Source organism: Amia ocellicauda, chromosome 11 (assembly GCF_036373705.1).
Source record: "Amia ocellicauda isolate fAmiCal2 chromosome 11, fAmiCal2.hap1, whole genome shotgun sequence".
Taxonomy (NCBI): Eukaryota; Metazoa; Chordata; class Actinopteri; order Amiiformes; family Amiidae; genus Amia; species Amia ocellicauda.
The window spans coordinates 20,299,681-20,325,967 of record NC_089860.1 but is presented as its reverse complement, the minus strand read 5'-3'; the positions used below and the strand labels follow the sequence as shown (position 1 = coordinate 20,325,967).

The 26,287-nt window shown below is 39.7% G+C and overlaps 2 protein-coding genes and 1 long non-coding RNA gene across 4 annotated transcripts in view; 2 read left to right on the top strand and 1 right to left on the bottom strand.

The window, feature by feature from the left end:
- nr3c1 (nuclear receptor subfamily 3, group C, member 1 (glucocorticoid receptor)) overlaps nt 1-7,199 on the top strand; it is a 53,442-nt gene extending 46,243 nt beyond the window's left edge. Inside the window, 5 exon segments of the mRNA XM_066716849.1 lie at nt 1,551-1,695; nt 1,892-2,022; nt 2,391-2,548; nt 2,825-2,974; nt 2,977-7,199. Coding sequence (XP_066572946.1) covers nt 1,551-1,695; nt 1,892-2,022; nt 2,391-2,548; nt 2,825-2,974; nt 2,977-3,006 — 614 coding nt within the window. The 3' untranslated portion in view covers nt 3,007-7,199.
- A 366-nt stretch (nt 7,200-7,565) lies between these two features.
- LOC136763111 (rho GTPase-activating protein 26) overlaps nt 7,566-26,287 on the bottom strand; it is a 62,302-nt gene continuing 43,580 nt past the window's right edge. Inside the window, exons 19-24 of one of the 2 annotated variants that reach the window (XM_066716847.1) lie at nt 24,583-24,727; nt 24,276-24,438; nt 20,000-20,035; nt 17,624-17,734; nt 11,278-11,369; nt 7,566-10,388 (exon numbers count right to left, since the gene is read on the bottom strand). In XM_066716847.1, coding sequence (XP_066572944.1) covers nt 10,300-10,388; nt 11,278-11,369; nt 17,624-17,734; nt 20,000-20,035; nt 24,276-24,438; nt 24,583-24,727 — 636 coding nt within the window. In that variant the 3' untranslated portion in view covers nt 7,566-10,299. The remainder of the gene's footprint in view (nt 10,389-11,277; nt 11,370-17,623; nt 17,735-19,999; nt 20,036-24,275; nt 24,439-24,582; nt 24,728-26,287) is intronic. The other variant, XM_066716848.1, reaches the window with a different exon arrangement.
- Nucleotides 10,388-24,932, top strand: LOC136763112 (uncharacterized). The gene is made up of 2 exons (XR_010820958.1): nt 10,388-10,460; nt 24,529-24,932. It is a non-coding gene; the product is annotated as an uncharacterized LOC136763112 (long non-coding RNA).

Genomic DNA, 26,287 nt, shown 5'->3' with positions numbered 1-26,287 from the left:
CATTGTTTTTAATGATAATAAGTATTTCAGTCGAGCTCAAAGTGCTTTATGTACAGAATGAAAATACAGGACTTTTGTTTTTTAAGAACTGCAATAAAATAGCTCAGGGATACACAAACAGTGGTAAGTAAATAAATAAAATACAATCTAGGATAACTAAGTATTAGTAATAAAACAATAAAAACATCCAATTGCTAAAAGCACTCAAAAGAAGAAAGTTATCTACAAAAACCAATATGCTTATATATATATATTTTTTTTTTTTTAAACATGGCAATCATCCATAGCGTTCTACCACTGAAGGATAATTGTGTTTTTCTAGGGAAGATAAATATAATTATTTCCTTTTTTTTTTTTTTTGCACTTCATTAAGAATTTTTAACAAGAGGATGGAGCTAAATCTGATTGCATTCCGTCTCTGGATGTTTGCAGTATGCTGTGTGTGTGATGTCAGTCTCTATAGGCTTGCTTGAGTCACTCAGGTGTGCCTAACGAGGCAGATGCTAAAAGGATTAATGTAAGGCAACACAAGGCATATGCAATTCAATTTCTAATTCATGGAATGAATTTACCATGCAGTGTAGTAATGGTTTTGTGTGTTATATAATTAAAAGAGAGCAGCCACAGAAACAATGATTTATTGAGAGAGAAAATATATTTTTTCACATTATTTAATTGTGCTTTCAGTTCGCAATGTTGTCATCTTGACATTTACTCTATAACAGTGGAAAGGCAATTTAAACTGATGCAGCATTTGAGATACATTAGTAAGAAACATCTTCTCCTTTGGGTTGCATGGCATATTGTCCTTAACAGTTTTCGTATTACCAAGCGAACTTCAGAGTGCGTTATATTTGTCATTGGATGTCTTAGTCATTCCTGGATTCACTTAATATGTACCCCTTGACTGTACAAGGATGAAAATAAAGCCTTTATTATCTCCTTCAAGATCCAAATACAAAATAATGTGTTAAAAATGGTTTACTGGCAAAATGCACATACTTGATTGACATCAGCAATTTATTTATGTATTTATGTATTGTATTTGAATTTATTTATATATATATATATATATATATATATATATATATATATATATATATAATGTGTGTGTTTCAGGTAACTTGACATTAAATTATGACATTGAATTATCAAATCACTAGCCAATCACAGAACAGCATTCCCAGTCATTCAAAATGCTCTTATCTTGTGTATACATGTCATTCTGTGCACATAAATTTGAGTGTTTAAAAACACAGACAGGTCAGTTAGTTAATCCTGAACGAAGTGGGGCTGAATTGTATTTTAAAGCAAATAAGTTATTTGCACTGTGATGTTATTTGTGCAGCTAATCTCAGGTGATTTTCTTAATAGTTTGTGTCATGTGATGTGGGTCTCTTATTGCCCAAAATGCATGAGACACTTTTTGAATGCAGAGACCCACATCACACAACGTATGAGCCTATATGGGGTGTTTTCATGCACATGGTTTGTTTTAATAATATGTGAGACTTCCCTCCATCCCTCCCTTTGTCTCATGCCTTGTCTAGGGTTTAGAAACCTGCATCTTGATGACCAAATGACTCTGCTGCAGTGCTCCTGGATGGTCCTCATGTCCTTTGGGCTGGGCTGGAGGTCCTTCCAGCAGTCCAATGGCAGCATGCTGTGCTTTGCACCAGACCTGGTGATTAATGAGTAAGTCTGATCTTTATTTACACTGAGTTCTATATTCTTCTTCATCCAGTCACACCGAGCTGGTGTACAGTGGATATATAAGCCGCAGACTATTTTGGCTGTTCGATGAATGAAAGTTGTGCAGTTGTTCTGAAAACCCGTATTGATTTGATAACCTTCATCCAATTATTTGATGTCTGTATTTACTTCTATGCAGAGAGAGAATGAAATTACCATATATGAATGAACAGTGCGAACAAATGCTGAAGATTTCCAATGAGTTTGTGCGGCTGCAGGTTTCCTACGATGAGTATCTCTGCATGAAAGTCCTACTGCTGCTGAGTACTGGTATGTTTTTGTTGGTTTTATATCTATTAGCTGTTACTCTATAAGGAAGAATGATTTAGAATTAAAATAATTTAAAATACCTTATGTTATGCATAAGTGTTTTTTGGAATGTTTTTACTGGGTTCTTGCACATACTTGAAACACTGAAGCACAACACTGAAAGCACAGAGATCAGATTCAGTCTGAAATTAAGATGTGTGAAAAAAAAAAAAAAGTAATTACCACTCATTCCATAATATGTGAAGTCAGTCATATTTGAGCCCCTAGCATAATTTATTTAGCTATTTTAAAATTAAATACAATTTTATTGTATTTGTGGTTTGCTCTAGCATCTTGATTTTCACGATATTGAATGCATGCCTTTGCAGTCCCCAAGGAAGGGCTGAAGAGTCAGAGTGTCTTCGATGAGATTCGGATGTCATACATTAAGGAGTTGGGAAAGGCGATCGTCAAACGAGAAGAGAACTCCAGCCAAAACTGGCAGAGGTTTTACCAGCTGACAAAGCTCTTGGACTCCATGCATGAGGTGAGTTTATACACTGTGGTATAATTTTAATGATGAAGGCCTTTTCTTTTTCTATATGTATCCTCACCACAAACCATTTCTAACTTGAAAGCAAAGTGTATATTTGTAATCCAACCTTATTAGCCAATTATAAATGATAAAACATGATTATGATTATGTAATATGAATATGACTCCAGCATTTAAATCGTTGGATTGTGATTTGAGATTGGTCAGAAAAAACTTTTTTTTTTTAATTCAGAAGCTAAACTTTTTTTTTTTTTGTCCTTTTCTACAGTTGGTGGGTGGACTTATAAATTTCTGCTTCTACACCTTTCTGAACAAATCATTGAGCGTGGAGTTTCCAGAGATGCTGGCAGAAATTATCAGCAACCAGTTACCAAAATTCAAAACCGGTAGCATGAAGCCACTTCTCTTTCATCAAAAGTGACTGCCTTACAGCATGAAGAAATGCCTTAAATTATACAAGCTCATTTCCCTCAGATTTTCAGGTATTTGGGAAATCGGAATAATCCCATTATAAAACTGATTGTTGAGACAGTATGCACTACGTAGGGTTTATAGAGGGCCAAGAGAGGGTGAAGGATGGAGATTAGGAGGTATTGAAAAAAGTATAGAAGTTTAGTTGTTTGGATTTAGTTTTTTGCTTATAAACTGCTTAAATTGGCCAGGAAAAAATAAATCTTATACTTTTTTTTGTTTTGTTTTTTAAATAATATTTTATACAGTTAGAAACTGATTTTATGCATGCAAACTGCTAAATGTTTACAAATGTATATCAGAAAAGGGAAAAAGATGTGCCTTTTTTAGCTTTTTTTGCTGTCTGATTTTAGCCATTTTTTGTAACAGTCCAAGGCAAGTATCTTGCATACATAATGATTAAACCTAGTCTTATCTGTATGTATTTTTATATTACTTGCACTTGGTCATATCCTTTTTATTCTCTCTCAATTGGGCAGCTCAAAGATCCTCTGGCGTGTGAACTAAAATAAGTGACCCTTATAAAGCTCACACAGTACATTTTTCAATGTAGGTTAAATTTGCCATTTTAAAAATGCAACTTCAGCACTTCAGGTTTGCTTTAAATACAATAGGTTCACAGTATTCAGAGCAAAGTATTATTATTAATAGGAAAAAAATCAAACCTCACAAATGTGTAATAGAACATTATTATATACATTATCATTATTTTAGCCATATTAGAGGTAAGATAAGTATCATTGAGTGGAATTTAAAACCCAGGAGACAAATAAAATTCAATTCAATGCCGTCCATTTTTCCCAGCCCGTCACAGCTGTGTTAAGTAATGGAAATGCAGGGCTGTGCTCCTGGCCCAAGTTCAGTTGTCTGTGTCTCTGAGGATCGGTTTGATGAAAGGCAGCTCGACATAGGAAAACCAAAGGTTTTCGGGGTTTGTTTGGTCCCTGTTGAGGAGTGCCTTGAGATAAATGGCATGTGCACATAGAGAAACAATGATGTTTAAATGAGTTTGACGGGGAATGATTGTGGTTATCTTTATTAATGCCAAAAGCTGCCATTGAAAGCTCAGCACATTTGAGAGAGAACAGCCCATTTTACAGTGTGAAGTAACTCCCATACAGAGAGGTGTAACTGTGTTCTTTGCGGGTCTCAGATCATTGACATTGGGTCACTAATACAGTCAGCAGGGGTTCGGTCACTCATTTTCACACCATCAGCTTTTCATCCATCATCCTTTTTTCAAAGTTTGTGGAGCAGAAGTAGATGTGTGTGCTCTACTGTTGGGGACACCGTGTGTGTGAGTGTGCGTGAATGTCTTTGCGCCTTGTATATTGCAAGCCTTTGTTGATTGAAATTGATCCTTCACTTACTCTTATTCAAATCGTAATCATAAACTAAGACTATGACACACGAGACAAGTGGTTTCTCTGTGACTCTGATATCCATCGCGGCAATTGGAGGATATAGTAGCTGGTCCCTTTTATCCCTTTATCTTTCCTTGAGTGCCAAACAGTGCTTTTACTATGATCATTATTATTTGTATTTTACACTATGCTTGTGTGTGTGTGTATATATTCTGGTTGTTCCCTGTCCCAGAGATAACTGTGATCATGTTGATTCAGAAGGTGTTTCTAAAAGGAATTAGTTTTATTGATCTCTGAAAAATTGGCTTAATTTGCACCAGCTGAAAAAAACAGGAAAAAAAAAAAGCCAATTTTTATATGCCTATATTTTATATACGTGTGTATGTGTCTGTGTGTGTATATGTATATATATATATATATATATATATATATATATATATATATATATATATACACACACACACATACACACATATATATATTTCAATATTTTCATAACTTTTTTTAATTTTGTCACCAGCATGTTTTCCTGCAAAAAGGAAAATATTTTAAATTAAATTCATAGTGTTAATTGTCTTTTGATCTCAGTTCAGAGGAAACAATGCAGCTTTTAAGACTTTAATGATGAATGAATGATTGATTGATTCAATTCATTATTATGCTAACTAGGTTAAACGAGATGTTAAAAAAAAAAACTATTCACATGGCAAAACATTTAAAAAATAGGCAAACTAAAGTAGATATCTAATTTAATTCAGACAAAAATAAGCATTTATAAGCAAGGTCTAGTAATTGTAATCTGGGAATTGTAAGTCTTATTTGTTTTAAAAAAAAAATGCACTGCACTAAATTAAAGCTTTACAGTTTTCTGGAAGAGAATAGCGACAATAGATTTAGCAGGAAACTATTTTTTTTAGCCCATTAACCCTTCAAGTTCTAATTATTATTACATAATTAATTAATTTCTAGTGTAATTCTGCACAAACCCGGCCAGCATACTGTCTAGTAGTCTGTCACTGTTGTGGCAAATTACCCCTTGTTGTTACAGATCACCTCACAGCCTTATTTTACACGGGTTCTCTGGATATAGTCAAGGAAAAAAAAAAAGTGTGTAATTAACTGGAGTCAATGGAGATTTTACAGATTTGTAACAGTAATAATAATAATGTAATGTGGAGATGCCGATTATTATGGCATTACAGTCCCTGATCTCTGTGCTGAAACCAGTTCCAGGAGCCACGAGGCAGTTGAAGAAATGTCTTGTGTGTGACAAAGAGCTGTGTGTGAGTGGCAAGCCGACGATCTTGATCAATGTCAGAGCTGTGCTGTCGACCTGACGTTGAAATGTTCAGTCTTTCTCTGATGTGGCAAAAAGAGATTCACGATTAATGGATTTTAAGTCTCATTTGCTCATTTGCAATCTTCATTAACGTAATTCGTCAAGACTATTCCTTGTATGCTTTCCTTCGCTTTACCCCTGCTCCACTGCAGTTTGTTTATTTTGATTGTTTTATCCTTCCAGGTTACTTTCACATACAGTATCAGGGTATTGTCAAATCGTTTGATTGGGCCCCTCTTTTGGCAATAATAATGATGTCCGTATGTGATGAGAATCCGTATTTTTATGAAGATCGTTGCATTTAAATACAAGTCATCTAAAAATAAAATGATTTCAGTGTTTTAGACCAGTTTTAATGATTGCCTTTCATTTCATTTGAATTGATAAAGAAAATTGAGATTCTGCTATTATGTTGAAAATTCAGGAAATATATCAGACAAATGTAAATTCTCCTTGTAAATGCTATACAGCTAAGCATATATTTTATCTATACAAATATTAATACAGACTAATCCAGTTAATATCCTCTTGGGTTTTATTAAACATTTTAATCTTCAATTTTATTTTAATCAGTTAAAATGGCTAAGGACGATAATGTGATGTTGGTTTGTTTTTGTTTTATTTTTTAAACAACCGTATCTAAATGTGATTTCTAAGTGTTAGAAATATTAGTTGTTCATATGATTTCATTTGAATTGTAAATAAATGTAAATTCTATATCTTGATGGGAAAGATTTATAAAACAAAAAAATATATATATGCCATATGTTTTACATAAATAACAGAAAGTGTAACTGGAGTGTATATTTTGTATAGTTCAACACTTCAGTGACCAAAGCAGAAATATTTAGGCAGTTACAGGAGATGTACAATAGCACTCAAGTAAAGTAACAAAATAAAAATATATATTTTGTAATGGTTTAGGGCTTTGGTCTCTTGTATATTACTGTGAAATTAGCCAGTCACTTCAGAGAGAGGAGACCTGTGTGTGAAAGTAATCTTATCAGCTCGAGCCTATGAAATTGCACTACCGTAATACTGGTTGAAAAAGTCTATTTTGTATAAGATACATGCAAATACTATCTTTTAAAGAAATAATTAAGGGCAGATCATATTTCACTGGTATATGGCTTTCATTCAAGTCTGTTTTGTTTGTATTTCAATTATGTACATGTTAATCCAATGTAAACAAAAACATTTAAAAAATAGTTTTCTATGACTTCTGTATTATACATCTGTAGTAAATGTTGATCTTTCACCTATTTGATTAAATGTCGGGCTGCAAAGTCCTTTTTGTGTGTGTGCGTGGTACTTTTCAAACTTTATTACACTTGTACTCTGGTAGGTATGATGATAAGACACCATTGTAAACAATAAAGAAAATGGTTAGTTCAATAATTGTAAGTCACTTATAATAACGCAGGTAAAGCAGAGCAATCATTCATATAATAAAATGTGCTTTTCCATTACAGGGGCTGTATGTTGTGTGTTTGTGTTCATTTTACCTTGGGGAGCGTCCACTGTGACCTCGGTTACCTTACTTTGAAAACACATCTGTAAATGGTCAAAAGTTGTTCATGCAGGTTTTTAATTTAAAATCTGTCTGCATTCAGATTATGATTTTTTTCCTAGTACACAGTAGTTGCCATCTTTGAGAAAGTGTCAGTTTAACACCATGTCGTAAATCTAATATGCTGCTTCGTGCAGCTCAGTCTTTCAGAATTACCCATTGGGAACTTCATCAAGTGTGCTGTTGTCCTTTTCTCAGAGGTAATGACTCTTTTGAGTGCTGTGCATTAAAGACAGAAAAAAAGAACATCACAGAACTCACAGAAAACGTGGGTAAAAATATTTTATTCTATTATGCAATAAATGTATGGCAACCCCTCCCCCCCCAAAATAAAATCCATTACATGGTGCAATGTGCAATATTTACACAAGACTAAAGAAATTGCCTTCAGAAATCCCTTTAAAATCCGAAACGATTAGGTAGGGAAGTGGCGAAACGCCAAACAGCAATTTAATTCAATTCCAATTATTGTATAGGTTAATTTATACATCGCTGGGAAAGAGTTCAGCAAAGCACAGTATCCCTTTAATTGCTCTCCAAGCAATACATGCAACACAGGTAAGTGTGTTGGTGGAAATGGCCTCCCCTTCTAAATGTACATATGCACTTTACAGAATACATGTTCTATATGCATGTACACACACACTCTCATGTTTTAGGTTTCTCTCGATTTAGGTGTATACATGCATTTCGGACCAAAGCAAACCCTTGACTCCCTCTTGGCTGTACTATCGTGGTAGGGGGTTGGATTGGAAAACATGCCAATCAAGGGCGGCTCTGGAACAATGGGTTCGTATGTATGTTTACATTACCCCCTGCTTACCATAGCCAATTATTGGTAAAATGTTGTTAATCGAAAATTGTTCTGAATGTAATTTGTCACTGTAAGCTTAAAAGTCCACACACAACAAGGGTAAATACAGGCATCCTCTGGTGACAGATGTGTGCATTAATGGAATATCACTATAATCAACATTTTTCATTAACTTCAGTTGTTGCATAACTTCAGCATTGATTCTGCACTAATTAGCATTTTGTATACCTGGTGCTGAGGACTGCAAGGTACTGACTTTCTTTTGCTTTAATCAGCACTTAGATGGAATTTTGAAGCTGCTCTAACGCTGAAGTTAACAATTAAATCGGCAGGGAAGTGCTGCTCCACGGCCCGAGCCTTTGATGGCTGCAGCTGTTGCTTTGACAAATCTAACGCAGGTGGATCGTTGTTACAAAGCGATTCCAAACGGGCATCTCAACCAGCAAAAGCTTTCATACGTGATCTTTTACCTGCACGTGTGAGTGTCGGCTCATACTGCCTTCATTTTATTCCTGTCACTATATAATGTGAGAGAATAGAAAGCCACCAGCTTCCTAATAACCTATGCCATAATAATTCCTATACATGCAGGTTGAGTGCTCACAGTTGTTTTCTTAAAAAAAAGAACTAGCCTAAAATCTCAGGCATTTACACAACTGATGTCTGCAGAGTGCCTGAGAGCTGCAGAGATAATGATATTGGTAAATGGGTAAATGTCACTTTCAATACTTAAAGCACCTAACTATATGATGTTTGTATATCTAAGGCATATACAGTTTGCAGCTATAGGGATTTCTCTTAGTTTCCCCCCCAGATGTATTTATTTTTAATATTCAAATCATGTCCCCTTTTAAAACAAGTTGTTTCAATTATAGTAACTGAATTGGATTTACAGAAGCCTGCTAACTGGCAGTGCCGAGTCACAGTACATCATCGCGGTCTAAATGTCTTGCAGAGCAGTTTGCATTCTGAAGATGAAGTGATAAAGCGTTCTTCTTTCCCACAGGTTTGTTTCAGGACGAGTTGTAAGAGTAGGCGATACAGGGCAGCTGGTGGTAATTTTTTAATGGAGCAAAGCTGTACAAGTAAGTTCGTTATTCATTTTAGGATTTAATTTGTTTAGATCTCATTAACCAATATTAAGGCAGGATCACAGACAATAAAAAGACGAAAAGAGAAAATGAGCAAGCAAAAATAAACAGCTAAAACATTAAGTTAGTCCACTAAAAACATGAAATATAAATTTTTGGCTTAAAAAATTATACCTTCTCAAATATCACTTATGTACAAATGTTAATTTCAAACACACCCCAAAAAATAAAGCAATTTCAGTCAGGATCGCACCCTGCAAAAATATTAATAATGATTTTATAAATAAAGGGAGGGGCTAATGCCACCATGTCAAGAGCCCCCCTTCGCATCAAACCCCACCCTTTGTTTTTACCATCCCCATGTTAGCATGAGTTTGGAAATTAAAAATTAAAAAGCAAAGCTACAAAAACAGTGCCCCCCCCCCAACATTAATACATCTTATTCTGAAAAGAGATATTGGTTGGAAAAAAACCCAAAAAAGCTTCCATTAAAGTTAACTGTGAATTGTTTCCCTTATCCCAAATTTAACAATGCTGGGAGATGTTTCTAATAAGAAATGCCTTCAGATATCCAGCTCAGAGTCCGGTACAGTGAAGTCACATCTCCACGTGTTGTGGGCACGGGGGCATGTCGTTATTTACACAGGCGTGCACGTTGGCACCATTCAGGGAAAAAAAAATCATTACATCAAAGTTGTTCATTTAATTTGTACTTGATAATATGGCCGGCCGATTCTGGAACTGCACTTAAAACAGACTGGACTGGAGATGGGGGAGAGGGGATAAGGTAGCCCTGGGACAAAGCCATCACACTCCTCTCTGGAAATTTAAGGCCACTGAATTTTTCATCGAACAAATGTCTCCTGAAGTCCCTCTTCTGCTGAAAGCGCAGTCACAATACCCATTAGAGAAGAAGCCGGGCCCCTTAAAGCACGAGATGTTCTGAAGACAGCACACACGTATATGTACACACCCGCTGACACAGACCAACCAGCACACGGTCTTCCTGTGGGCGGTCTCTCTGACTGCAGCCCCCCAGGGTCCTCATCGTCTTCCTTCGCTGCTCCGTCAACATCAGAGTACAGAGGCTTGGGCTATACAAACTCCACGTAGTTCTCAGGTATTAAACCAGTCTTCCCATCTAGCGTGCCTTCCAGCCAGCCTGGCTCTCGTGATGGATGAACTGTGGCAATGTGAAGAGAGAAACCTTCAGACACTGCAGAGTGCAAAAGACACCTTGCATGTGGAACTAAAGGTAAATGATTGCTTCTCATATTTTACACTAGGGCCAAGAGGGGAAAAAAAAAAATCTGGAAAAAGTAACCAACAACTTTTGTGATCTCAGGGAACACAAACAGGCAGAGACTCCTGGATTAGAAGCAACATGTATACGTCCGATACACCCCATGTAACTCGACACTTCATCCCGTCAACAAATTTCTATTTACACAGTCAATGGAACCTGAGTTGCAACAGTGTAAAAATAGTGATCATAGTGAGAACTTTGAGCCCAATAGAGTGATCCGTCAAGTGTCCTCTAAGCACAGCGATTTACCAGGGTCTGGCTGTTTACCAAACCTGTGCCATCTGTTCTGGGCGTTAGGCAGAATGTAGCTACACCGTGCTGCAGTCAAATGCACCTTCAGTAACCCTTATATTCCGTCATAATGAGCAGACAGTATAGGCACCCTGCTCTAAATCTGTAAGGCCAGCCGTGCAATATGGGCATCTATCCAATGGTCTGAGGGCTAAAAATATCTTCTAGAGTATATTTATAATCCAATGCAATCTTATGGTAGGATAGCTAAAGAGTAAGGAGCAATAAAAATGACAGGAACATGCCAAAAGGGCACAGAGTCTAACGATGAAACCCCCACGTCGAAAACTAATGTAGGCAAGATTGACTCAAAACAAGGAACTGAAACTCATCTACTGTATGTTATGAAACCTAGCTTCCATGCCACAACGCCTACTGAATGCTGCGTGAGAAAGCTGCAAAGGAAGCCGTTTTCACCATTCCTCCATGCTCCTTGCACTTCCTGTGACCGGATGCCACAACAGCCGAAACTCACCGTTTTCAAAGATGGTGCCAGCTGTGAAGGAGAGCTCCGAGTCGTGCTCCGCCTTGCAGGCGTACAGGGCCCGGGCCTTCCGCAGGGTCGGACTGCAAAGACACGGCACGTCAAGACACAGGAGTGGGAGCACAGAGCTCGTCAAGTGTACATGACGAATGAAATCACTTTCACGCTTTTGGTTAATTGGGTCAAAAGGCTTTCAACCTACCAACGTCAATAGCTTTCCACAACTCTGGAATTAACATTCCTCTCAGAAAGGGAAAGCAAATGTTAAAAAGCCAAGCTCACACCCAATCTGTGAAATTGCTTTGCACAAACTGCCAAATATAGTTATGCAGTTTAAAAGCACACAAACTTCTCTCCCCATCCATCTGTTTTATTTAACTTCTATTTAAAGTGTCCATTTCTTTCCAATCCTCTTGGATAAGAGGTCTGGTTTTGTGGTGGGTATGGTTGGTATTTAAAACATTTTTCACAGAAACTGCCATACATATATTCATTTTTAGTACTGAACCTGTTAGTATTGGGGTGGGGGTGGGGGAACTGTTGTAAAGCTAGTAAAAGTAGTTTATTTATTTAGTATAGTCAGCCATAACATTATGACCACCTGCCTAATATTGTGTAGGTCCCCCTTTTGCTGCCAAAACAGCCCTGACCCGTCGAGGCATGGACTCCACTAGACCTCTGAAGGTGTGCTGTGGTATCTGGCACCAAGACGTCAGCAGCAGATCCTTTAAGTCCTGTAAGTTGCGAGGTGGGGCCTCCATGGATCGGACTTGTTTTTCCAGCACATCCCACAGATGCTCGATTGGATTGAGATCTGGGGAATTTGGAGGCCAAGTCAACACCTTGAACTTGTGATTCATCAGACCAGGCCACCTTCTTCCATTGCTCCGTGGTCCAGTTCTGATGCTCACGTGTCCATTGTAGGCGCTTTCGGCAGTGGACAGGGCTCAGCATGGGCACCCTGACTGGTCTGCGGCTACGCAGCCCCATACGCAACAAACTGCGATGCACTGTGTGTTCTGACACCTTTCTATCTGAACCAGCATTCACTTTTTCAGCAATTTGAGCTACAGTAGCTCGTCTGTTGGATCGGACAACATGGGCCAGCCTTCACTCCCCACGTGCATCAGTGAGCCTTGGCTGCCCATGACCCTGTCACCGGTTCACTGCTTTTCCTTCCTTCCTAGGTATTGACCACTGCAGACAGGGAACACCACACAAGAGCAGCAGTTTTGGAGATGCTCTGACCCAGTCGTCTAGCCAACACAATTTGGCCCTTGTCAAAGTCGCTCAGATCCTTACGCTTGCCCATTTTTCCTGCTTCTAACACATCAACTTTGAGGACAAAATGTTCACTTGCTGCCTAATATATCCCACCCACTGACAGGTGCCATGATAACGAGATTATCAGTGTTATTCACTTCACCTGTCAGTGGTCATAATGTTATGGCTGATCGGTGTATGTGTATGTGTTCTGAATGACTCATTTAATATATACAGTGAATCCGGAAAGTATTCACAGCGCTTCACTTTTTCCACATTTTGTTATGTTACAGCCTGATTCCAAAATGGATTAAATTCATTATTTTCCTCAAAATTCTACAAACAATACTCCATAATGACAACGTGAAAGAAGTTTGTTTTTAATAAATTTGCAAAGATTTCAAATAAAAAAATAAAAAAGCACATGTACATAAGTATTCACAGCCTTTGCTCAATACTTTGCTGAAGCACCTTTGGCACCAATTACAGCCTCAAGTCTTTTTGAGTATGATGCTAAAGCTTGGCACACCTATTTTTGGGCAGTTTCTCCATCAGGTTGGATGGGGAGCGTCGGTGCACAGCCATTTTCAGATCTCTCCAGAGATGTTCAATCGGGTTCAAGTCTGGGCTCTGGCTGGGCCACTCAAGGACATTCACAGAGTTGTCCTGTAGCCACTCCTTTGTTATCTTGGCTGTGTGCTTAGGGTCGTTGTCCTGTTGGAAGATGAACCTTCGCCCCAGTCTGAGGTCCAGAGCGCTCTGGAGCAGGTATTCATCAAGGATGTCTCTGTACATTGCTGCATTCATCTTTCCCTCGATCCTGACTAGTCTCCCAGTTCCTGCCGCTGAAAAACATCCCCACAGCATGATGCTGCCACCACCATGCTTCACTGTAGGGATGGTATTGGCCAGGTGATGAGCGGTGCCTGGTTTCCTCCAGACATGACGCTTGCCATTCAGGCCAAAGAGTTCAATCTTTGTTTCTCATGGTCTGAGAGTCCTTCAGGTGCCTTTTGGCAAACTCCAGGCAGGCTGTCATGTGCCTTTTACTGAGGAGTGGCTTCCGTCTGGCCACTCTACCATACAGGCCCGATTGGTGGAGTGCTGCAGAGATGGTTGTTCTTCTGGAAGGTTCTCCTCTCTCCACAGAGACACGCCGGGTGGCCAGCTCTAGGAAGAGTCCTGGTGGTTCCAAACTTCTTCCATTTACAGATGGAGGCCACTGTGCTCATTGGGACCTTCAATGCTGCAGAAATGTTTCTGTACCCTTCCCCAGATCTGTGCCTCGATACAATCCTGTCTCAGAGGTCTACAGACAATTCCTTGGACTTCATGGCTTGGTTTATGCTCTGACATGCATTGTTAACTGTGGGACCTTATATAGACAGGTGTGTGCCTTTCCAAATCATGTCCAATCAACTGAATTTACCACAGGTGGACTCCAGTCAAGTTGTAGAAACATCTCAAGGATGATCAGTGGAAACAGGATGCACCTGAGCTCAATTTTGAGTGTCATGGCAAAGGCTGTGAATACTTATGTACATGTGCTTATTTTGTTTTTTATTTTTAATAAATTTGCAAAGATTTCAAACAAACTTCTTTCACGTTGTCATTATGGAGTATTGTTTGTAGAATTTTGAGGAAAATAATTAATTTAATCAATTTTGGAATAAGGATGTAATGTAACAAAATATGGAAAAAGTGAAGCGCTGTGAATACTTTCCGGATGCACTGTGTGTGTATATATGTATATATATATATATATATATATATATATATATATATATATATATATATGTGTATATATATGTGTATATATATATATACACTCACCTAAAGGATTATTAGGAACACCATACTAATACTGTGTTTGACCCCCTTTCGCCTTCAGAACTGCCTTAATTCTACGTGGCATTGATTCAACAAGGTGCTGAAAGCATTCTTTAGAAATGTTGGCCCATATTGATAGGATAGCATCTTGCAGTTGATGGAGATTTGTGGGATGCACATCCAGGGCACGAAGCTCCCGTTCCACCACATCCCAAAGATGCTCTATTGGGTTGAGATCTGGTGACTGTGGGGGCCAGTTTAGTACAGTGAACTCATTGTCATGTTCAAGAAACCAATTTGAAATGATTCGACCTTTGTGACATGGTGCATTATCCTGCTGGAAGTAGCCATCAGAGGATGGGTACATGGTGGTCATAAAGGGATGGACATGGTCAGAAACAATGCTCAGGTAGGCCGTGGCATTTAAACGATGCCCAATTGGCACTAAGGGGCCTAAAGTGTGCCAAGAAAACATCCCCCACACCATTACACCACCACCATCAGCCTGCACAGTGGTAACAAGGCATGATGGATCCATGTTCTCATTCTGTTTACGCCAAATTCTGACTCTACCATCTGAATGTCTCAACAGAAATCGAGACTCATCAGACCAGGCAACATTTTTCCAGTCTTCAACTGTCCAATTTTGGTGAGCTTGTGCAAATTGTAGCCTCTTTTTCCTATTTGTAGTGGAGATGAGTGGTACCCGGTGGGGTCTTCTGCTGTTGTAGCCCATCCGCCTCAAGGTTGTACGTGTTGTGGCTTCACAAATGCTTTGCTGCATACCTCGGTTGTAACGAGTGGTTATTTCAGTCAAAGTTGCTCTTCTATCAGCTTGAATCAGTCGGCCCATTCTCCTCTGACCTCTAGCATCAACAAGGCATTTTCGCCCACAGGACTGCCGCATACTAGATGTTTTTCCCTTTTCACACCATTCTTTGTAAACCCTAGAAATGGTTGTGCGTGAAAATCCCAGTAACTGAGCAGATTGTGAAATACTCAGACCGGCCCGTCTGGCACCAACAACCATGCCACGCTCAAAATTGCTTAAATCACCTTTCTTTCCCATTCAGACATTCAGTTTGGAGTTCAGGAGATTGTCTTGACCAGGACCACACCCCTAAATGCATTGAAGCAACTGCCATGTGATTGGTTGGTTAGATAATTGCATTAATGAGAAATTGAACAGGTGTTCCTAATAATCCTTTAGGTGAGTGTATATATATATATAAAATTTTATTTAAAATATATATATATATATATATATATATATATATATATATATATATATATATATATATATATAAATATATATATAAAATCATTAAGTTTGGACTTACATGCTATTGTGGCAGTGTTTGTTTTAAAGGCAGGAGGCAGAAGTGTATCAGTCCCGTATTATAAATTAAAGTTAAAATGAACACTAAACGTTAAATTTTTATACGCCAAAAATACATGGTGATTTGCGGTATCCAGTGGCCCCCGCCAAAAATGGCGCGGATGACCCCCCCCAACTCCCCCCTGCCCCCGCCAGAGTGAAGGAAACGCTACTAGCAACCCCCCCGCCCCCGCTGGTGTGCACGAAACACTGTCGGTGCCCGTGGCACCCATGGCATTTTGATGTAGCCGTGTTCTAAAGGACTAATTTAATATATGCATATAATGAAGTTTGGACTTGCGTGCTAGTGTGCATGCAAGGACCCCTGTGCCAACTTAAAGCTGATCCTGATCAAATGGCAGTGTAAACGCAACACCACTGATAATGATCAAATCGGTGCATAATTTGATCCAGATCAGAAGTGGCAGTGTAAAAGAGCCTAGTTTATCTATATTAAAATAGAATAGCTTTCTTCATACTTGTGCCTTTTAAAACTATCTATACAATCTATAACTTGCACAAATGCTTTACATTACTTGTGGCTTGTTCTTCACAGAGGATGAAGGATTAGTGCGTAAACACTTCAAAATCTGTGTTTGAAAAGGAGCCACTGAAACCACCAGATTAAAATTAGATGCAGCAACGATTCATTTGTAGTATGTAGACGTCTCTTTTTATACTTTTGAAAGCTATGAGCAAACCTTCCGAATGATTCTGGCATGTTTATTATCATGCATTTCCTGACATAAAAATGTTTGGAGCTTCGAGATACAGCAGCAGGATTTCAGAAGTGCTCCTTGCTAAACCTACTCAGTACAATATAGCTGTTCTCTTTATCTTTTAAAATGTCTGTTTGAGTGACAGAGTATGCTTTATTGACTACATTGTTCTGTGTCAGTTATTTCACACTTGGAACACCACAAGATCATCTCTGTCTCATCTTGTTCCAGTATTAATCCTGGCGCTGGTAAGTAAAAGAAATCAGTCTTATGACGTAGTTTTGAAACCAATCGATGTACATAATAATAACACTATGCGTCCTTGAGCTCCCATTTGCAGAATCATTATGGTCGGTTGGCCTTTCGGAACTGGGATTATCAAAGTAGCATGTACAACAACAGACAGCTTTCAGTCAGAGGAAGAAAACGGTCTCTTTTGATTTCCATCACAACCTCAGTCCTGACAGTCTCCGCACTGTTCGGACTGGAGTGTCCCAGTGGAGGTGCGTTATGCAACCTTTAGCAGCCCAGCTGCACCGAGTCTTCAGCCAGAAAAGTGAACCCAGAGAGAAGCAGTTCTGACCTTTAATGCTTACGATGGAAACAAATCTGACTTAATTCAAATTTAGTTTTAACTCATTTCCAGTGCCAGCGTGAGGCATGGGTTTAGTTCTCCAAATCTTCTGCAATAAACTAAGTATTCATAGTTAAAATCCAATGGCCTAAGCTACCCTGCTGTAAATGTAATTAGTTTCATTTTCCTACATATTTTCTAATAACAAAGCATACATGCAAGCAAATTCACAAGCATATTATTTCTTATTTTGATAGATATTCAAGCCATAGAGAAGTCAGCAAACAGGCTGTGGAATAGTTTTCCTTTTAAACAAATAACTATTTAAGCCCCCAAGCCTATACAGCAGACATAGCCAGCAGCAACACTTATTTATAGAGCCACCACACAGAAGCACATCTGTAAAAAAGCATTTAAAAGGTGTTTGGAAGAGTCTAAATCTTCTCCCTTGTTTTCAGAACCCTGTGCAATGTGCAACACTGAGAGGTGCGGTCAGATCAAGGTGATGTGCAGCACAGGTGACAAGTCCAGCAGGGCATTGTGGGTAGTGAGGAGTGTGGCGGAGGGACACACCTGGCCGGGGAGGAGTCGCTGGAAGTGGAGGATGCCGGCAGGGGGCTGGACGGTGCTGAAAACATCGGCCAGGAGGGGGAGCGTGGCGACGTGGGGCTGGGAGAGGCGGGGCTGAGAGACACAAACACAACGCTGAGTGACCGGCTCACAGCACACTGCCATACACAAGTGTCACTCATTCTCAACTTTCACTTGGACATTTTGGCTTAAAACTTTGGGGGTGAAGGGAGGACATTGTTGTTTCTTTAAGGGTCCAGTTAATATTACACTATAAACTCAACAGGGATATTTACAACAGCTTCAGCCGTGTTTTGGGATGCATATCAGGGCTGGTCTGAGTCAGAATGTGCAACAGACCAAATCTCATTTAATAGCTGACCATCTGTTTTGAAATACTACGCAAATTACACAATCTGAGAACACACTGGGGTTTCATCTGGGTTGATAGTGTGGCAGGGGAAGTGTTGCCAAGGCATGACTGCCACTCCTCCAGATAATTTGAATTTCCCCATTTTCTCTCTCAGAAATTCATGGCAGACTCCTGTGACTCCCTCCACTCCCCTGCTGAGCAGCAAAAGTGACCAAGTGACTTTCAAGCCAAGCCATGCACATGCTTAACAAGAGACAAACACATAATAAAAGAATACAAATCACAGGAAAAGGCAAACAATCTTCCCAAACACAAACAAGACCCAAGAACAAATGCCTTTTAACCCACATACTTGTGGGTGTTAAGCCAAATTAGCATTAAAAGAACCTATACCTTTCCCGACAGAACTATTGAACTACAGTATGCAATTCAATCTTCCAAACAAAAAAGAGTGAGTGGTTCATGTGTGTGCATGTGTGTTTGTGAAGTTCTCTACAGTCATGGAGCTTCCCCTTTCTAAAACTTGCTTGATACTGCCTTTACCTACTTAAGTCACATTGACAGACTGGGTTTTGCATCGATTTTCATTGTCTTACTCAACACAACGCCTTTTAACACTAATTGATGTTGATACAAAATGGCAAATTTCAGTTTCAGACGCAAAGTTCAAAGTTGGCTTAAGGGAAATTAGTTGATCCATTTTCCCTAAAAAGTATTGACCGTGTTTCAAGATATTAATTGATTTAGTCGGTATGTTTTTATTCATTCCTTTACTCCTGTATTAATTTTTTCAGTCATTCATTCCTTCCTTCCCGTGGAAAAATACTAACAATATTTATAAAACACTATTTGCGATGACTAGAAATTTATAGTCCAGAGTTTGAGATTAAGAATAAAACCTTAAGATCCCAAGGAAAGAAGACCTGCAATTTAGTGCTGGGCTTATTTTGTTATCAACCATTACTTATAGGTCTGGCATAAAGTCTGCAGGAGAATACCCTCATCTATGATGGCTAATGTACGCATGGTAGATTTTAGCTTAGGTACTTGCATGAAACAGCCCATAAGGAAAGCTCAGACAGATTGAAGTGTTGCTTCCAATGAGGACCGACTAGACCAATGCCCCAGTGAAATGGTCACCGAATGACATGACACACAATTAATGCACAATGGACTCGGGAGCCAAATTAATCATGCTTCTTCTGTAATGCTAATAAGGTAAATGCACAAATGGGTACAGCCCGAGGAGACTTTACACCAGCACTGTCTAATTAAATTAAATTTGTAACAGTTCTTAGCCTCGCATGCAAAACAGACCGCTTCAAACTTGCTTGCATGACATGGCACATTCTGATACCTTGCTTCCAAGAGTTAGCTTTGGCCAGGAAGTAGAATCAACCCCACGACACTGTGTCAGTAAACTGCAGTGTAACTGGAGCTGAACTAGGAGACATGGGTAGAGTGAGAGTGAAATGCCGCCCCAATCCCAACCCAGGCTCAGGGGCTCTGGTCTCAGGAGCGATCTCAGGATGGCAGGAACATCCTGCTCCACCTCCTTCAATACTCCGGACTTCCCCAAGCACTCACTCATGACTCAGTGGCTCAGATTTGACTCCTATGGGCTCACACCAGCACACAACCTTTCCGGCCCTGGGCAGCCGTGCGTTTCAGGGGTCTGGGCCTCTGTCATTTGTGGGAAATGAAGGCATGTATTTTTTTTTTTTTTTTGTAACAGTGCTAACTTTATTCACTTCCCAACAAACCACTACTGCCATCTGGCAAATAGACCAGGCTATTACTTTCTCACCTATCTTTAATCAGACCCATGAATAGCGAGGCGTTTATATATAATTAAACAAATTAAAAATAAAACCCTGCATGAATGAACTCGAGGGCGGCTGACAATTTCATTTTACCGTGTGCTTCACCGGGGAAAGAACCACTCATCAAGAAAGACTGAAATTGAATCACGAAAGCAAAATGAGAACTGCATAAAACGCCCATACCTTGTTGGGACACTTGATCTGTTCTTTGGGTTCAACCTGAAAACAGAAGGCGGGAGAAAACATTAACACAATGCACTGAGGAGGAGAGAGGTAGAGATCATACAAGTGTGGTGGACAGAAGTCTGTCCATACTCAACTCGGGACATCTTCACTCCGATCCCCTCCTGTGCCACTACAGAACAGAGCATCAGGACCTCAATGCATGCATTTAAAAAGGCAGGTTCAACATGTGACAGGCATCAGGCTGCAACATCAGTGACCCATTTCCACAGGTTTGACTCCTATCTTCCTACTCTGCATCTCACCAGTGGAAAAATTAAACAGCTGCTCCACTTCAAACATATTCATGTACACCGTCACCCTGGCCTACTCAGTCATTATGATATTCTTTATTGATCTTCACGCAATCATAAAACGCCCATCTGCCACTGCCTATCTTGCGCATCACAAAATGAGTTGCTTTATTAGAGTACCCTACTTGTGCTGACTATCAAACATTTTCCATCTGTCAGGCGGGGAAACAGACATGGCCTGTTTGTAGAGCTTTACAGCAGCCATCAGATATCAGGACTTTGACTATTTTTGCAATTCATTCTCTTACAGTATGGATCATCCCCATGCTATACCGGGGGACGCCAGCATTACTTAGCACCAGCAGGCATGATGACTTGGAAACTGCATCAATGTGTAAAAGTCTTAGGACCAAGCCTCATCTGGCATCAGTATTTCAACATGTACTGCCCTCCTTCCGATTTCTACTCAGATAAGCAGCAGTCATGTTAAAGTATTGGCCCAGGCCTGAAATGTTATAAATCAATATACATTTAACATTCAGCATTATCAATTAATCAGTCAACGTACAAATGGTTAGAAGCAACTTCCACCCTGTGTTGGAGCACCGACCCACAATTTCACAAAACTGTACATTTTGAGTCATGTAGGCTGTGAAGGAGTGCATTTGATCTCGGGCCCGGATTATAAAAGGACACTGGGGTTAAAAGGTCCCATCGAAAGCCAGTGGGTCTGACTCATGCTGGCTCTCCGCATCAATTCCATGAGCACTGGCAGATTCCCCCGCCCTACAACAGTGCAGCCAGAGGGCACAACCAAACACGGCAACCCACAATACACAAAAACAGTAGAGGCGGAGAGAGTAAATCAGAAGATTCCTTTGTCTACGAACCGAGGGAAACCCAACTCTAATCCAGGCACAAATCAGTGACACCGTGGATTGACTGTGACGAACATTGTCACTAATCAACATAATAACTGTCCATAAGTGAAATGAGAACCAAACTGGTTATTCATTGTGTACAAAAGTACCAGATAAAGTGCAGGATTTTAAACACAGAGCCCATTAAAGCTACGGCACAGCTGGTAGGAAGTGAACCATGCAGTGTGAAAGAGTAAATGTAATTTCAGATCACTGAATACACACTGCCGAACTGGATTTACATCAAACTCAACTGCAGAGCAGAAGAGCTCTCCACTTCTACTCTCCAGAGCATTTCAGGGAGGATGCTGGGAAGAGGATATTCAAGGTAAAGGATGGAAGTAGGCATTAGGACCACACTGAGATCCCCATCAGCCATTACACACCGACTGACCTGAAGATTCCCACAACAACAGTTATGCAGGGAAAACAAAAAACAACACAACTCCCATGTTCTGGAATGGAAATGTTTAAAATGCGACACTATGCATTTATCTTTTTGTTATGGGAGACTTCTGCAGCTCGTTCTCTCTCTCGGGAAGTCGGCTCCAGCAGGAGGTACCTCTGTCAAGGGCTTTACTACATCTTGTCACCCCGGAGCTGGGCTTTCACAAGCAGTGAAGCGAAAACAACACTTCGTTAACACAGGGTGTCAAGTGTCCGTGACCCCAGAATCACGCAGCGCCGCTGTTCACAGCTATAAATAGGCCGTCTGCATCAAATCAAAGTTCTTCTCCAACTTAGGGCATTCACGCATGAGCAAGTGGGACCATGTGCTTTTAATGACTGACTACTCTTCAGACATGGCCCATCTTCCCAGTCAATGGATTCAGCCCTTGCAGGAGTTTTTGAGTTACAGGTTTTAAAGGAATCTTTTCCATCTATTTTAGTGCATCTGTTTTGGAAGAAAACTCTGCAGCATTCACTTACAAGCGTGGCACCCTGTGCTGAATCGGCTTCTCCAACAAAAAAATAAATATTCAGTAATAATATGTATTTGCCAGTGGCCAGGTCTGTGTCTGGCTTTAACTAGAATACCCTGTTCACTGACCCTCAGCCGCTGAGCCGATATTTACTCTGGCCCTCAGAAACCCGAGCTTCCTTCTGCAGCCGTTCACAACAACTAATTAAATTACACTCAGGTCGACCACTTGCCATCAATCTCTCACAGCATCATTAAATTATACTCAGCCTTACCTTTCAGTACCTTTTGGCGTTATGCCCCGAGAGTGTTATTAAATGTGTGACCTTGTTTTACAGCTAGATTAAATAAAGCTTACCTTATTATACCTGTAATGTTTGACCACCACTTGGTAAAAGACCAAGAAAAAGCTGGCTGTTATGAGCTCCTCAGTGAAACCCAATGCAATTGCCATTTCCTAAACCAAAGCATGGAGGCTAGAGTATTATTTCCAAAATACAAGGCATGTCTGGGAAGAGGACCAATATGGCTTGTACAAACTTAATGGGTTTGTATTTTGTATTTGTATTTAATTGGGCTCTGTGTTTGCTTTTCAGTTTTTCTCTAGGAGTAAAAATTAATGTAATTTAGGATTCCTATGACCTTATTACAGTTCTGTGGATTTTGATTTAGATCATGGCATAAGTCGGTAGGTCAGCTCAGTTTCATTTCCTGCTTCTCCATCTCTGACTGCAAGAAGGACACTATATATCTGCCCATTGATCGTTAATGGTCAGTGACATTCTGATTAAGTGTCTAAAGGATGAGCTTCTGTACCAATCACAGATTGCAGATATCTGACACGTGCACTGCCTGTGAGGGCACAACCTTTTGACTTTATCACTGTTTGGTATTTGCAAAGTTCTCTTTGTGGAATTAAATGAAAAAATATCAAAGGCAGTGAAGGCGGGAGATTGATGTTTTTTTTGTTGGGGTTTCGTTTTGGTTTTTTTAAGTCAGGAAACATGTCTTGACATGTTCTGATAATGATTCATCTCTCTGACTGATTCATGTCTGACTGTAGGAAGGGAAATATTTTAATAGATTTCCAAGAAAACAGAAGAGTCCTGACTCATTCTGTTCTTTATTACTCGTTTGTTTTTTTTTCCCAAGGAATAAGTCATCCCAGTTTTATAAATATATGGGAAATTTAAGACCCCTAGTGTAAGAAATTAAAAACCTAGGAAAATTTAAAACAAGAAAACTAGCAGGCACTAAACGACCATAGAGGCAGTCCGAATGCTTGTCTGTGTGCCAAGTCTTAATCCAAAATAATTGCGCTTCAGGCCTGAGGCTGTAAACATTTTTTTCCAAAAAGCTATTCAGGCAAGATACTGAAAATCAATTATTCTCAGGGTTCTCAGAAAGACACCAATATGTTTTCCAATATAATGTTCCATTTACCTGCCTGCTTGTGCCACCAAATATGCGAGAGCTCTTGCCGACAACAATTAAGAACAGGATGTTTTAGAAGTTCTATTATTATTCTAAAAAAGGACTCAATTAGTAGTACTCCACTGTTTTAAGTAGATATTTATGAGGGTAAATGAGCTGGAAATCACAGCCCTTGAACAAGCTGTCAGTTGTTCCCCCCTACCAAAAATGAGGGATGTATCTGAAGTATTAGATAAAAGCTATATGCTTTTTTGTAGATTTTCTGAACAGAAGATTTGCTGCTGGGAGATACAGACTTAAGCCATAAGCAAAGCTATCGTTATTCTTCCTTATTTATTCCAGCTATCAGACCCTGCCGAGCACTTTTCTGTAGAAATGACTAAAATGATAATGCACACTTGGTCAAGCTAAGCTTCCTTGTGTTACTTTTCTCAATTACATCTCTCCCAGTCTCTAATGGAAAGGAACTAATTGCATCACAAGCAAGTATAATGTCAAGGTTTCACAATTCATTACTGATCCAGATCATGCCATGGCTAAGGTTTAATCGATTGAACCTAAAAAGGCTCCTCAAGTAATTGGGTAGCACAAACAATACATAAATTACTGGAAGTCTTCTTGGATCTCCAACAGGCATTGTGGATATAACACAAGGAAGATTGGTAATAATTAAAGGTCACAATTAGCTGAAATGATAAGGGACTCACAGAGAGTTGGGCCGGCTCTGTTTCCCTATCACCGTGTCCAGGTCCGTGTCGCTACAGTTGAGGTTGTTGAGACTGGGCTTGGCGTTGCTGTTGGAGTTGGAGTTGACCGAAGCGTTGGTCACGATGGACTCTGCGCTGGAATTAAACACACTGTCCCTCTTCTCTGTGGCAACAAGACGACAAGAAGGCCAGATGGGGGGTTTAGGTGAACGTTTCTGTGCGTGTGATTGGCTAATCCAGTGCTCATGTCTAGATCTGTTTCAGTGTCAAGAGAGAGCTGCGCTGCAGGCCGGGCTGAGCACCTTACCTTTCTCCACTGGCGGCGGCGTGTGGAAGAGCGTCAGGGGTCTCTCGCTGCACGAGGGGGGCTTACACTCCGCGCTCCGACGCCGAGGCAGGGGCTGCTGGGAGTTCACCTGGGCCGAGCCGCCGCTGGGCACGCCGCTGAAGATCTGAGAACGGAAAAGACAAACGCGCTAGCAATACGGAGAAGAAAAATCACAGTGTGTCCACACACTCTGGAAAATCGCACATCACATACAAGGGATTGCTCCTAGGTATGGTGGTTAAGTGGAGTGATTAATCAAATATTTGATTGCTTTTTAAAATACCAGATAAAGAACTTGTGAACTTCCTGAATTAAAATCCTCAAGAGAACATAAGTTGTTGTTTTTTTCCGTTGCAAACGTACAGGGACCGTAGCCCATCAGCACTGCGTTTCAGTATTGGCTTCCCTATTAGGCCCAGCTCCAGCCACTAGAACAGATCAATCACAAACACTGAGGAGAAGGGTGGAGAAGCGTCATCTGCTGTATTGATTATTCTGGGCTGTCAGTATGTTAAAAGCAAGGGAGCTGAAAGCAATGAGTTTCTATTGCATTTAAAGACAAAAAGTGACCACTTTGGGCATTATCCTCAATGTATTTATTTTAGACTTTGTGCTTGTTTAATCCTGATAATATGCTGAGTTAGTATAAACACCTCTACCCCGACAGAACACGGTCCTCAACAAAACAACCTTACGGCGTTACGGGTAAAATCATGGTATATCGGACTTGTTTTGGCATCGGGCTGTAAATAACTCCCCATTTGCTTTGAGAAGACATGTCTTATTCAGTGCACGTTACAATACAGTAAAAAAAGGTTTTGGTATATTTTAGCAAACAGGAGCATGGGTCACTTTCTCACTTAGTCACCAACTATTATATGTAGATTGTTGAAAAAAGTTTTAGAGACCTTAATAAAATGGTAAATACAATTTTCTGGTCTTCAAGATGCCTACTTATTGTTGTTTTTATGCAATGAAGATCAGAGTGAAAGTTTAAAAATGCAGTAAATGTGCTCTGCTTTGTGTTTCAACTTTCAAAACCATTTTTTCTTTACCACGTTATATACAAATTCACATTATATCGGATAGCATTATATCGGGGTAGAGGTGTATTTAAGATCAGTTACTGAACCGTTCGGCCTGAACTTTACATTTCTCCTGGTATTGTTATTTGTATTGGTTTATGTATTATGGTTAGAAGTGGTTTTAAAATCATATTAGCCAGTAATTACATTGATATTTAAACTAAGGAGAACTGTGGAAGTAAGGAAAACAAATAACAGATGTATGAGCCACAGGACAATAGGCCTCAGAGCTTCTTCCATTTTTCCCTTATGATTACTTTATCAATTCTAAAGCGGAACTGGCATAGAGCCCACATCCTACAAAAATGTGTCCCACTAAAGACCCAGACTCAATGCACGAGCTCACACAGCAACGAGTGTAGCAAGTAGTGAATTAAATGCCTAGGATTGATAAAATTCCCCGTAGAATGAGGGGATTAATGCAGATTCAATTTCAGGCAGCAAAATCCCTCTACCTTAAACAGCAGTAATTGATTTAGTAGATAACTGTAGATGACGCTAAACAAAAGAGGCATCTCTGTGTAGGTGGCAAGTAGTCAAATCAAAGTTTTGGGCATTTCAGTACCAGATAAGATCCTCCCATTTTCTCCATATTAAAA